At 43.1% G+C, this 13,408-nt stretch overlaps 2 protein-coding genes, 1 long non-coding RNA gene and 2 other non-coding genes across 5 annotated transcripts; 2 read left to right on the plus strand and 3 right to left on the minus strand.

Annotated features, from left to right (window-relative positions):
• Positions 1-2: 2 nt before the first annotated feature.
• Positions 3-2,077, plus strand: LOC125530011 (30S ribosomal protein S17-like). The gene is made up of 2 exons (XM_048694426.1): positions 3-128; positions 1,820-2,077. Exons 1-2 carry the CDS (start codon positions 3-5, stop codon positions 1,970-1,972), a joined length of 279 nt encoding a protein of 92 aa, XP_048550383.1. The 3' UTR covers positions 1,973-2,077.
• A 707-nt stretch (positions 2,078-2,784) lies between these two features.
• On the plus strand, positions 2,785-2,858 carry TRNAV-AAC. Its single transcript has one exon. It is a non-coding gene; the product is annotated as a tRNA-Val (tRNA).
• A 5,790-nt stretch (positions 2,859-8,648) lies between these two features.
• On the minus strand, positions 8,649-9,537 carry LOC125530013. Its single transcript, XR_007292805.1, has 2 exons — positions 9,126-9,537; positions 8,649-9,021 (listed from the first exon to the last, which is right to left on the minus strand). It is a non-coding gene; the product is annotated as an uncharacterized LOC125530013 (long non-coding RNA).
• A 413-nt stretch (positions 9,538-9,950) lies between these two features.
• TRNAM-CAU lies at positions 9,951-10,041 on the minus strand. Its single transcript is given in 2 exon segments — positions 9,951-9,986; positions 10,004-10,041. It is a non-coding gene; the product is annotated as a tRNA-Met (tRNA).
• Positions 10,042-10,990: 949 nt separating this feature from the next.
• On the minus strand, positions 10,991-13,306 carry LOC125530012 (ribosomal protein S19, mitochondrial-like). The gene is made up of 4 exons (XM_048694427.1): positions 13,125-13,306; positions 12,937-13,004; positions 12,504-12,815; positions 10,991-11,363 (listed from the first exon to the last, which is right to left on the minus strand). The coding sequence occupies exons 1-3, from the start codon at positions 13,206-13,208 to the stop codon at positions 12,530-12,532; spliced, it is 438 nt and encodes a 145-aa protein (XP_048550384.1). The 5' UTR covers positions 13,209-13,306; the 3' UTR covers positions 10,991-11,363; positions 12,504-12,529.
• Between the last annotated feature and the right edge of the window lie 102 nt (positions 13,307-13,408).

Raw genomic sequence — 13,408 nt, forward strand, 5'->3', positions numbered from 1 at the left:
AGATGCGAAAGGTGGGGGTGGGGGCGGGGGCCCGCCTCTTCCACAACAAGGTGTACAACCGCTACGTCAAGCGCACCTCCAAGTTCATGGCGCACGACGAGGCCGAGACCTGCAACATCGGCGACAGGGTACGTACGCCCGTCAGTAACCCAAATCGCCTGCTCCCTCCCTCCCTTTGTCAACTGTGTGTGACCTTCAATGTGATTGTGATGTGCCGAATCCAGACCCATTTCTGCAGTCTTTCTTGCATATGTTATCGACTTGTGTAGAGTAGACCAAGCTGGACTTTCTTTGTCAAGTGAGAATCAAGTTCAGAGAGTTCATAATAGGGATTTTGGATTATTGAAAGTGACTAGTGCAATCTTCAGTTGAGTATGATGAAATTCAGAGTTCAGAATAGGGATCTATGTGGTAATGTCAAGTGAGTATGAAATTTTATCATTTTAGAGTTCAGAACAGAGAGCTTCCGATTTTACTCAGGGTTGGAGGGGATTTGGTCCATACAGCTGAAGCTTAACTGCAGGTTTGAACGAATAAATAGCACAATCGAGTCGCCGCCTTCTTCTCTCAGCTCACCTGCAGTATGGCGACACACCGGTGTAGCCCAGGCGGCAATGTTCAACTTCAACCTAGAAGAGTCGGAAGAAATTGACTGAACAATGGACCAATATGGACCATTAGATCTACGAAAATCAACAACCATTCTTCTTTGGATTCGCTCCTACTTGCTCGCTTAGATTTACATAATCAAGTGATGTCATTGTTTGGAGGTGACGTTTGGAGGGAAACATGTGCTAATCCAAAGTTCAAAACTGGTGCACCATAGTAGTAGGGATACGTCAACCTATAGAAGCCAGCTAGATTGAGCAGTTTATTTCTTAGCATATTCTCTTAGTTTACCTTTTGGTGTTTTCTGTTTATTGGGGCTGGTCCGTTCCATTGGATAGTTATGCAAACTATGTTTACATGTTGCTCTTGTAGCTGAGAAATTTTGAGGTCCATCCAAAGAATGTAGTAGATCTATTACTAGCACGCTTTCTAGCTTTTTTTACTCCAATAGATATATATCCATCAATACATATTCTTGAACATGTCACATAATGGCACAGCTGTTTTATGTTTCCACAATACGTCGACCTAATATTATCACCGGGCTGAAGCTATCTAGATATTTTTCACTGGGATGAAGCTAGCTAGATTTAGCAGTTTATTTCCTGGCATATTCTCTTCTGTAAACCTCAAACAAGATAGATCTGGTTGACTTTCTTAGGCTTGTAAGCTCAAGTTCCATTAAGCTAGCTAGTTTATGGGAGAAACCAAATTATTGTTTTGTTTGCCATCTTTAGAGTAAACAATCTTGCCTCTTGAACACTTGACTGATGATGGTTGTTGTTATAGCAATGGTGATTTTTTTCTCCTTCCATCCTTCATAATATTTTAGGATACCATCGTTTCATTTGAAAAGAGTACTTGGACTTGTTGTTGTGTGCATGTCATGTCAGTTAAGGCTGCAATTTGCTCATAATATGTTTTCTGCTGAACAAATTTTGCTTTCACCACCGGGAGATAGATCCACATTACTTAGCAGCGGTTTGGTTTTACAAACAAGTTTGACTTTGAATATAAAAGGTTATACAGTTGCTCTGTCGAATAGATTAATGAGTTTGCCTCGTTTTGTCCTGTGGTCTGTTTATCTGCTTACTTTTTGGAGACTAGTGCTCTTTTTGCACTATGATTCATTCACTCAAGGTGTAACATAAACTATAACAGTTTTCTTCCTTCTTTCTTATCAATGATGGCTGCATCAATGTCTCTCCAGGTTAGGCTGGATCCTTCTAGGCCGTTGAGCAAAAACAAGCATTGGATTGTTGCCGAGGTTCTTCGCCGAGCTAAGATGTATGTTGCGCCGCCACCTGCACCAAAAGCTTCTGGTGCCACAACTCAACAAACTAGTACCAAGTCATCTGCCTGAAGATCCTCAGAGCCCAACACATACATGTCTTTCAGAATCTCTCTTCTGTACTGACCGACAGCATGTCCAGAACCATCTGACTGAATAAACATCGGCTGTTATGAACTGGTGGTTTTTGTGGTGCTCATCATGTTCAGCTTATCAGTTTATTTGTTTGCGATCCGAAACTTGGTGATGGGGAATTTATGTTGGACTGTGGAACCAATTTTCTTCACAATTCACACCTTCAAGTTCGCCCCAACAAAATTCTTAGGTGCAACTTAACCATTTCCACATGATAGTTCTCCATACATGGTGGAGGCCGTGTGATGGCGTTCATGCCGGAGCTGGGGCCATTCGATGTCTCTGGTAGCTAGCTAGTGTTCTGCTCATTGTGGCTGCTGTTGCTGTGCACCGGTGGCACTAAATTCCTGGCAGCAGTATTTCAAGCTTACTCTTTTGTTCTTGTAATAAAACGTTTGTTGAATGTACCTCGCTCAAATAAGTGCTCTTAGTTAGAACTATCGCATGGCGGCGTAATCCCAAATCTTATGCGAGTGTAGTGATGCTTCTATATCTGAATAAATATGTTGGTTGTGTGGGCTTTGCCGAAAAAGAAGAGGTATTCTATTGAGAAATAGTTCATCTCTGTTTATTTTTTGGTCTCTAAAAACGGGGAGAATTTGTTGGACCACATGGTATCTTTCTTTTCTTGAAGGGCTATTATTTAAGCATATTGTGGCATGATTTTCCAGATGAAAATAATTACGTGGTTCTGTTATCACGTCATCTTGCTGATTACTGGACTTATGTAACGACCAAGTTGTCACCGAGGTTTCGTGGTGTAGTTGGTTATCACGTCAGTCTAACACACTGAAGGTCTCCGGTTCGAACCCGGGCGAAGCCATCCAAATGTTTTTTTTTTGTTTTTTCTCGTATTTTCTATTGTGTAAAAAAAGAAAAAGAAAAACTCAATAACGAATTGAGAACCAAGTTGTCACCGAGGTTTCGTGGTGTAGTTGGTTATCACGTCAGTCTAACACACTGAAGGTCGTATTTTCTATTGTGTAAAAAAAGAAAAAGAAAAACTCAATTTGGCCCAAACAAGTCTCGAACCTGTGACCTTCGCGTTATTAGCACGACGCCCTAACCAACTGAGCTAATAGGCCTTTTGTTGTTTAAATAGTTTTTCAGCTTTTATATTTATGTAAATTGAATAAAACTCGATGTTCAAACAAAATAAAACTGAATAAAACTCGCACACCGCCCCCCTTTGGTGAGAAGAAAAGAGTAAGAAGATCACTGGAGCCTCTTTTGGCTGAGCTGATGTTATGAATCACAAGAAAATCCATCTCTGCTCCAACCGATCTGCGAAATAACAACAAATCTTGGTCCTTGGCTATCTAGATTACCATTTCACTGCCCACGTTTGCAAGTATTCCTAGCTGTTGTGGCCCTTTTGTCATTGTTTCTGTGATGGGATGGGTAAGCAAATCATCTTGCAACAGCTACATAGTGATAAAAGTAAAAGACATGTGCAAGCGGGCAAGTAATCGCAACTATTCATGTGGTATCTCCGTAAGGGAGTTGTGCTAACAAAAAACAACCTCGCACAACGCAACTGGTTGGGAAATAAGAAGTGTTGTTTTTGTACTCATGACGAGACAATTAAACACCTCTTTTTTCACTGTAAATTTGCGCGTTCTGCGTGGTCAACCATCCAAATAGCGTCAAATTTGTATCCGCCCACAAGTGTTGCCAATATTTTTGGTCATTGGCTGGACGGTATTTCAAATGCATACAAAACGCTAATAAGGGTGGGAGCGTATGCCTTACTATGGTCGCTTTGGCTATGTAGAAATGATGTTGTTTTTAATGACAAAATTGTTTCTCCTTTACAGGTTATTTTCCGTTGTACACACTCGCTTCATACGTGGTGTACGCTACAACAAGCGGAGTACCAACCGCTATTCAAGGCGGTGTGTACGCTGTTGGAGCAGGTAGCTACGGAGGTTTTTACCCAACATGGATGGCAGCATAATCTCCGGCTCGGTCCACCATCTCTTTCGACATAGGCATAGTGTCGGTCTATGGACTCAACTGGTGCCGAATTGTCGGTCTTTTATCTTTCTGTTAATCAGACTACTTGTGTTTGGCTGTGTGCATCCTAATTATGCAGAGGCCGGGTGATACTCTTAATGTTTTGTATCACTTTGATGCTATATTTTGAGATAATAAAAACGCTCTTTATCGGAAAAAAATAATCGCAACTATACATACCCACTAAGCGATTCTAGAGAAAATAATAACTGCCGACTTTTGCATCACAGGATGCACATGGCCAAATTGCAAAAAAAAAAATAGTGAGGACACTTTTTCTTTAAAAGGAGGATAATTAACCCCCAGCCCCTACATCAAGCGATGTACACAAGCATTGAGTGAGAACACTTTTATGGAAGAAGAGCAACCTTTTTCATGGTATTCCTCCCTTTTTTTTGAAATGGAGGAGGACCCCGGCCTCTGCATTCTGGATGATGCATGTAGCCACTTTATTAATTATTCACACAAGACTTTACAAAGTCATACAACAGTAAGACTAAAGCCGCCGTCTAGGCAACATCTGTCGCTACTCCTATCCAGTTGATGAAGGGATGCTGATAGTCTGGGCCTAATACTAAACAGACCTCGCAGCCAAACCTAACATCTAAGACCTAAGGTCACATGCAGGACGCCCGTCGGGTATGAGGCCGCGCAGCCACCTACCACCAATCCATCTTCAGAATTGTACTGCTGCATCAACCTTGTCCGATCTAACTGTTGTCGATGCCACCATGACGCCAGACCGTGTCACCCTCCTACGCGTCCATCTCCGCGCATCGAACGCCCAGTCACCACAGCGCCATGCCGCCGAGACCCGCCGCCATCAATGAGTGAGATGACGCACCGCTCCACCAAAGAATCCGTCCTCTGATCCTACATCCAGCCGCTGCTCAAAAACGATGCCCCCATGAGGGAAAATGACGCCAAAAGCACCGCCATCATCTGATCCGGAAACTCCGGATCTAGGTTTTCACCTAGAGCAGCGCAAGCAAGTCGACAGAAGTTGCAATGGCGATGTCTTCAACAAGATAACAATGCAAAAAGGTCGCCGTCGCAGCCCACCATGGTTATAGCACGGTTTTCACCGGCAGCCTCGTCTCCCCACTCGACGCCAGGACTGGATGCGAGAATCCACAACCATCTAGCCGACCACCTCCGGCGTAGAAGATGGCCACCACCTCCACGCCCAGGACCGGAGCCCCCGGCGTCCTCGTGTCGCGGGCCTAGTCCAGAGGCCGCGTGCCACGCCGGAACAAAGGGTGCGCACGATGGCTCGAGGAACCACCACCCAGATCCGAAAGGGATCCAGATCGGGCAACCTAGCAGCCGATGTGATCCCTTCCTCGCCGCCGCCAGCACAACAACCCTGGTCGCCGCCGGCCTGCGCCACCGCCCTTGAATTGGCCGGAGTAGGTCGCCGCCACCCAGATCCGACCGTCAGCCGAGGAAGGTTGCCGCCGCCGCCATCGCCGGCCGGAGTGGTATTCCTCCCTTTGTATTCTTGGAAAGGAATATAACGGCTTGCATGGAGCATCCAAGACTGGTACCGGCCACCTCACTTAATCATTCATCATCATGTCAATCTTTTGTTTGTGACTTTTAAAACCATGGACGTATGCATGGGGATAGAAAAGATATACTCTTATGATGAGAAGAAAAAATTAAGAGGATGAACCAGAAGAGATATCATCGCAGGGAGCAAGTAGGAAAATCAAGCTTGTAGGAGCCATCTACAAAATACTGCAAGAAATCTTTGCCCTTGTCTAGTTTTCCCATTTCACTGTCCATGCTTGTAAATATTTGTCTTTGTTGGAATCTTTTTTGTCACTGTTTTTGACTAATGTGATGTGATGCGTGCGCAAATCATCATGCAACCGTTACATAATAATGACATATATTATTATACAAAAAAACACAAGATTCCTTTTTTATTTCATTTTTTTCTCTGGCAAAAGATGGATGCCGGTGATGAGCCCGCTAGCATGCCATCTACAACTGGGAGTTGTTACAAAAAAAAATCCCTTGCGTTGATTTTGATCATATACTGATGTGTCATGTGGCGTTCAGAGTCTTACCATGTGTGTATGTATTTTGGAAATTTATGTATTGTATGTTGTTGTGCTTGGCTTGATTCTGAAGAAAAGGGATGCCCCATATGTATCAAGACCCATTGCTCTAGCCCTTTCTGTCATCGTTTTCTCCCCTCTAATGATGTCTTTGCGATTGAAAAACACGATAATCTTTCCATGAGAAAGAAGGAGCACATGTTCTAGAGTTAAACAAGCAGAGCGAGGCGAATCAATCGGTGTTCTTGCCAGGTTGCCAACCTGCATTCTGGAGGTTTCAATTTGGTTGTCAAGACCTGAGGCCTGCCTGAGGGGGTGCAGGTGTTGTCTTGCCAGCTTCAGTTTGCAAGGAAAAGACTCGCCCTGCTACAGAAGCAATGATACTTGTTGAGTAAGTAGGAACAGAGCAGCATGAATGGTGCGAAATTTGTGCAGTTACACTTACACATGAACAAAACAAAAGCACCCCATCTGCGACAGGTTTAGAAAATTCAGCGAGTGGAATCTTTTTCATTCCAGAAGAAAGGATGGTTGCAAGAAAAAAATATAATAAAAAATCTCAAAAAAGGGACATTTGGAAAAGATTGGTGAAGTGGATTTTTTTATATATATTCCAGAAGAATGGATGGTTGCAGGAACTGTTTTTTTTATCTCAAATGAAGGGAAATTTCAAAAAGCAAAAGCACCCGATCTGCGACACGTTTAGAAAATTCAGCGAGTGGAATCTTTTTATTCCAGAAGAAAGGATGGTTGCAGGAAAAAATTAAAATAAAAAATCTCAAAAAAGGGACATTTGAAAAAGATTGGTGAAGTGGATTTTTTTTATATTCCAGAAGAATGGATGGTTGCAGGAAAAAATTAAAATAAACAATCTCAAAAAAGGGACATTCGAAAAACACTGGTGAAAGTGGATTTTTTTTATCTACCAGAAGAATGGATGGTTGCAGGAAAAAATTAAAATAAACAATCTCAAAAAAGGGACATTCGAAAAACACTGGTGAAAGTGGATTTTTTTTATCTACCAGAAGAATGGATGGTTGCAGGAAAAAATTAAAATAAACAATCTCAAAAAAGGGACATTCGAAAAACACTGGTGAAAGTGGATTTTTTTTATCTACCAGAAGAATGGATGGTTGCAGGAAAAAATTAAAATAAACAATCTCAAAAAAGGGACATTCGAAAAACACTGGTGAAAGTGGATTTTTTTTATCTACCAGAAGAATGGATGGTTGCAGGAAAAAATTAAAATAAACAATCTCAAAAAAGGGACATTCGAAAAACACTGGTGAAAGTGGATTTTTTTTATCTACCAGAAGAATGGATGGTTGCAGGAAAAAATTAAAATAAACAATCTCAAAAAAGGGACATTCGAAAAACACTGGTGAAAGTGGATTTTTTTTATCTACCAGAAGAATGGATGGTTGCAGGAAAAAATTAAAATAAACAATCTCAAAAAAGGGACATTCGAAAAACACTGGTGAAAGTGGATTTTTTTTATCTACCAGAAGAATGGATGGTTGCAGGAAAAAATTAAAATAAACAATCTCAAAAAAGGGACATTCGAAAAACACTGGTGAAAGTGGATTTTTTTTATCTACCAGAAGAATGGATGGTTGCAGGAAAAAATTAAAATAAACAATCTCAAAAAAGGGACATTCGAAAAACACTGGTGAAAGTGGATTTTTTTTATCTACCAGAAGAATGGATGTTCGCAGGGTTTTTTTTAAAAAAAATCTCGAAAGAAGGGAATCTTCAAAAAGTTTTTTGGGGCGAGAGAGGCTCCGACTCCCGACCTCCGGATCACTCGCTTTAGCTATGAGACCTACGCGCTAGCCAACTGCGCCACCGCCCCTTGTGTTTGTCTTCTCATCACTCTGGTAAGATTCTATTCATCTTCATTCACAGCCTCAGTTTTACGTATGCAACTTCCATAGATTCCAAATGGTGTGTGTACATTTCTTCAAAGCTGATGCAGTAACAGCAGGCTCATATTGTTCATTTCATAGCCAACACAATGATAAAACTATCAAGCAATCAGTTCAAGATTCCAACGACCCCACTGTTCTCAAGAAGAGAAAAGAAAAGAGACAAAATATGGAGCCTACTTCTCAAGGATCCATCATTCCATCAAACTGTACTTTGGGGGCACAAATGGACCAACATGTTCAGCCCTTGCACTTCTTTTATTCATGTTCATGTGACAGCAAACCGATCTATCTGATATGAAAATAGATAATGGCAGGTTGTAATAAGATATTATTCATACTAGAATCCAAGTATGGGTGTATGTATCGATATTCTCATCACACCTCGAATAATCCAGGTAAGCATTAAGCATCATCATTAGTATAATGTTCACCTTGAAGCAAGTTGCTGGTACTGAATGATATTTCTTTTTTACATCCTTAGCAAAGATGATTTGATTGTATGGCAGATTTTAGGAACTACATCATGCATCTGGTAACTAGTAATCATCTGCAGTCTATATTCGGGCCTTATCCATGAAAAGAAAGGAATTGTAAACCTCGGAGTACCAAGACTTGATCCCAAACATTGATCTTAATGGTTTTTAATTATACAAAATGCAAACGAAGTCTAAAACATGAAACTTGGCATTGGTGTAATTACATCATCCCTAGAGGGTACTATAAAATTTGAGAAGGTTTCACAAACATTGTCATGTAAACTAAATCAAATTTGCTTTTTTTAGAGGGAAAGTGCCAGGTTTTAAGGCCACAGATTTATGTGGCTCCAATATCCCACCTCCCAACTCATCTGCTTTGTCGCCGACGTGCCATTGCCAATCGCCTCCTCCCCTCCCCCACCTCCCAACTCTCCTTCCCTCTACAGCCTGCCCGCCCCTCACAAGATGCATTGGAGATGAAATTCATAGCACCATGTGACCTGCAAAACTCAAAATAGTTTACTCGAATAAAAAAACTAAGTAATTGGGGTATGTGAACAGAAAAAGGCATTCGGCGACGAAATTCGAGATCTGGTCATCCCACCTTCAGGTGAGATGTTGCCGTCCACTATCACCACAGGGGGTCGGCAAAGGGATGGGGTGGCATGGTTGGCTAAGGAGGTGGACCGTGGAGACGACAAGGCTCTTCAGAGAGCACCCGAGGTGGGGCGGATGCGCGGTGCACCTTCGCTATGCAGGGAGGTGCATGAGGCGCTGTTGCTAGGTGGTACATACCGAAGGGAGGCACCACGGAGGGGCAGTGGGTATCAGAGAGAAGCGTGTTGGGGCAAGGAGGGAGGTGATGGTGTGCCGCGATGAAGGCGATGGAAGAGGTAGGGGAAGGGATCGTGTGGGGTGGTTCCAGAGCAGGAAGGGGCATGTTTTTTCTGGGGCGTGTGGTGCATGGTGCTAAAATATGGTTGGTGCTGAACGTGGGAGCAATACGAAATGTTGGATTCCAGTATGTGTATGGTGCAAATGTTTGGAATCTCCACCCTTCGTGCTTTTATAGGGGTAATAGATGCCACATGGCATATGTGTAGAATGCATTCACTTTGCAAAGATGGAAAAGCTTTGTTGAGTTTTACACTCGGAAAACATTGTGCACACAAACAAAAATAGGGCCGCGTCGCCCGTTCATCCCTTTATCCTGGACTAAGTGGCGAAGCTAAGGGTGATGGCTCTCAAGACCTGAGTCATGCCTGATGGGAGTGCAGGTGTTCTTGCCAGCTTCAATTTGCAAGGAATTCGTGCAGACCCAACCTGCTACAGGGTAGAAAATGAAATTCAGCGCTAGGAACAGCAAAGTGGAATAATTTTATTCCAGAAGAAAGGATGGTTACAGGAAATATAGGAGCAAAAAAGAAAATGGGGCGAGAGAGGCTCGAACTCTCGACCTCAGGATCACTCGCATAATTTAGCTATGAGACCTACGCGCTAGCCAACTGCGCCACCGCCCCAGTGTGATATATTTTCAAATCTATCCTTATTGTACCTTTAAGTTTCTTATCTGTGTGGTCATGGAGCCTACTTCGATACAGATCAGGTGTGCCCATCAAGCCCTTGCACCTTTTTTTTTTCAGTTTCACGTCTCAGCAAACTAAAACAGATAGTGGCCGGCAGGCTGCAATAACAAAATATTTGTTCATAACATGATCCATTTGCGGATACATCGATCCCATTTCACCTCGCCACATCAAGAGAAACATTAAGCAACGACACGATACTCACCTTGAAGCGGCAGGGAGCTTCGATTTAGGGTTGTTCTGTCGATTTAGAGGAGGAGCTCGGAATGATTTGGGTTGTGCTTCAACAATCCTTTGTTTTATTGGTCTGGGAACTCCGCTATGCGTGAGATTCTGAACTTTTATAGTTTTATGTTATGTTCAGAGTGCAGTCGTCAATGCTTTGGAGTACTTGGACATCCACCATCAACTTGAGATTGAAGAGGGGGAGAGGTGTGGCTGCTCCCGGGAGTAGGAAATCCAGTCTCGAATTACAATCCACTCAAAACTTCTTTTTCAAATTTCTGTGACTTCCCTATGATGCATCAAACATTACTTGCTGATTCCTACTCCCTCCGTTCCAAATTACTCATCATGTTTGAACTAAAACCACGACGAAATTTGAACTAAAACCACGACGAGTAATTTGGAACGGAGGGAGTACAAGCTTGTAGGATTAAAGATGTCATGACAATAAAATCATATGAATCAAAGAGGCCTTAATTCAGGCTGTCTCCGTTCGGCAGGAGCAGATAGTATAAATTGTCACACATAGACGTGCAAATACATCAAGCAAGCAAGAGAATGAACCCAATAAGATGCCTGAAGAATAGGTCTACGCCTGGAGAAGGAGATGCCTGAAAATAGCAACTACTAGTACAAAAGTACTGCACGCGCACGTAGCTATCCAACAGGAATTTCCCGGTCATAATAAATCCAGTAGCAAGATACACATGACTATTTGGCTGAAAACAACCTTTGAAGCAAAACTTACAATCACTCATAGAACCAGGTGTAAAGACACTTGGCAGGTTGTGGCATCAGACCTCAGTAAGGCCAAAGAGCAATGCCTTCAGTGAATAGATGTACTCTAGAGTTATGCTGGAACCACTAGCAGAGTAAACAAACAGAGTCCATGGAAAATCTTCAAGTAAGATGAGCTAAACATTCTTTCTGCTATAATTATTCTTGTAAGAAAGAAACGCAGTCCAGAAAATTAAGGTGATTCAAGTGCTTGTGCTTCGACTAGGCCCTCATCCCGCCGTCCCTAAACCCACCTGAAAAGTTATGAACAGAGTGAGATAAACAGCTGGGCAAGTGACAAAGTAAGTATTGCGCAAAAAGCCCCATGATCTTTGCAACCATAGTGAAAACACATTTAACAAGCCAAGCTTCTGTATTTATTTCATAAGCATCGACAACAATCTCACTCATTTATGGCCATACATACATCTCAATTGCATTCTCATTCTAACCAAGATAAGATGTCATAGCACAGATGCTTAACAGGCTGGCTCAGTCTTTGTCTACAGTCTAACATATCACACAGAGTTTACAAACAGATGTAGCTCAATTGCACAGGAAGGAGAATGAGCTTTAACCCACCAATAAGAGAAGTAGAATATGGGATATTGATCGCAAATATTGAACGTCACAGTCACCTGCCTTAACGATGTGACAATGATTTGCCGGCGAAGATGAAACCTGATGTGTGCCACTAGAACCTAAGAATTATAATTATAAGGTACAGCTCCTAAAAACACTTGTCAAACTAAAAAATAAAGACACACTCCTACTACGATTTGACACGTCACCTCTCTTATAATATAAGTTCACTTCACAATTTAGTATCAGTTATCTATACAAATAAATCTACAACTTTACGGTTGTCATGAAAATGTAATTCAATCATGTCCAGAGGTTGAAATTGTGCTACAAGATAAATGGGCTACAGTGAAGAAAAACAGAGTAATGCACAGGAGAACAGGGTGAATTCAGATTGCCATAGCTTCTGATGTACCCAACCAATCTTCGCATACTTCATCTTTTTTGTATGGTAATGAAATTATATACAATCTAATAAGAATAAGTTTGGAATCTACAATCTACCAAGACATCCATTTTCAAAATGTAGATTGGAAATTGCCCACAACATACTAATACAGTTTGGAATCTGCAATCTACCAAGACATCCATTTCCAAAATGTAGATTGGAAGCTAAATACAAGCAACGGAGATTGTTGTGCCACAACGCCCAAGTTAGCACAAACTGAATGTTTCTATTATTTCCACCCGCCGCAACTAAAGGAAATTTAATTTCAGGATAACAAAAGAGCCTTACAATGCAGCAAGGTAAACTTTGTGCAGTATCAGCTGATTGATATCCAAATTCATTTCCAACAATATCGTAACCTCACCTTTGACGCACACACATTCCTTTTTCTTACTTCTTCTTCCCCTTTCCTTGACCGCCCTTCGCCAAAATGGCCCGATGGGGCCTGCGTCTGCGCGTAAAAGCAAACTCCCCAAGCTTATGGCCGACCTTCCCCTCGGTGATCTTGCAACGGACATGAGTCTTGCCGTTGTAAATGAGCACGGAGGAACCGACGAACTCCGGCAGGATGGAAGACCTGCGAGACCAGATCTTCTTGCCGTTGAGATTCTCCCTCTTGTTCTTTATTCTTTGCAGGAAAGCGTCGACGAACGCTCCCTTCCATAGAGGCCTTGAGCTGCACACACACAGGACAGCAGGGCAGGGCATACATTCGATTCAATTTCAATGTTCAGAGGATCAGCTAGTCAGTTATCTGTGCACATACATAGTGAGCTGAGCCTTGTAATGGTGGTTACCTGAAGGCGCGAGTGAGAGGTCCGAAGCCGGAGAGCAGCGGAGATGCGGCGTGCTGGGCCCTGGGCGCCTGACCACGACCAGATCGCGAACGCGGTGGAACAAACCAACAAATCAGATCAACATCGGCGCAGGAACAACCAAGATTTGCATTTGAGCAAGGAGCAAGAGTTGGAGGGGGAGGGGGCACCTGAGAGATGGCCGCGGCCGCGGCGGCAGGGAGGGCGTGGCCGGACCTGGCGAACCTGGAGGCGATGAGAGAAGCAATCGCCATGGCTGCTGGCGGCGGCGGCGGCGGGCGTGGAGACCGGAGAGACGGAGAGGAAGAGGAGGAGCAAACCTTCCTTACCGGAACCACACTGTAAGCGGGCCATGGCCTTTGGCCCAACCCGTCAGATGCAGACCTGGCCAAACGGGCCGGCACGGCACGGCCCAGCACGTGCTAATCGGGCCTGGCCCGGCACGGCCCGCCAC

The sequence above is a fragment of the Triticum urartu genome, unplaced genomic scaffold, assembly GCF_003073215.2.
Source record: "Triticum urartu cultivar G1812 unplaced genomic scaffold, Tu2.1 TuUngrouped_contig_6006, whole genome shotgun sequence".
Classification (NCBI taxonomy): Eukaryota; Viridiplantae; Streptophyta; class Magnoliopsida; order Poales; family Poaceae; genus Triticum; species Triticum urartu.

What these genes read in the sequence shown, in the direction of transcription:
- LOC125530011 (XM_048694426.1), top strand. Translation starts at nt 3, where the DNA reads ATGCGAAAGGTGGGGGTGGGGGCGGGGGCCCGCCTCTTCCACAACAAG. An exon ending in CCTGCAACATCGGCGACAGG is followed by an intron (nt 129 to 1,819) that starts GTACGTACGCCC and finishes ATGTCTCTCCAG; the next exon opens with GTTAGGCTGGATCCTTCTAG.
- LOC125530012 (XM_048694427.1), bottom strand. Translation starts at nt 13,208, where the DNA reads ATGGCGATTGCTTCTCTCATCGCCTCCAGGTTCGCCAGGTCCGGCCAC. An exon ending in CGGCCGCGGCCATCTCTCAG is followed by an intron (nt 13,005 to 13,124) that starts GTGCCCCCTCCC and finishes GGTCGTGGTCAG; the next exon opens with GCGCCCAGGGCCCAGCACGC. An exon ending in CCTCTCACTCGCGCCTTCAG is followed by an intron (nt 12,816 to 12,936) that starts GTAACCACCATT and finishes GTGTGTGTGCAG; the next exon opens with CTCAAGGCCTCTATGGAAGG.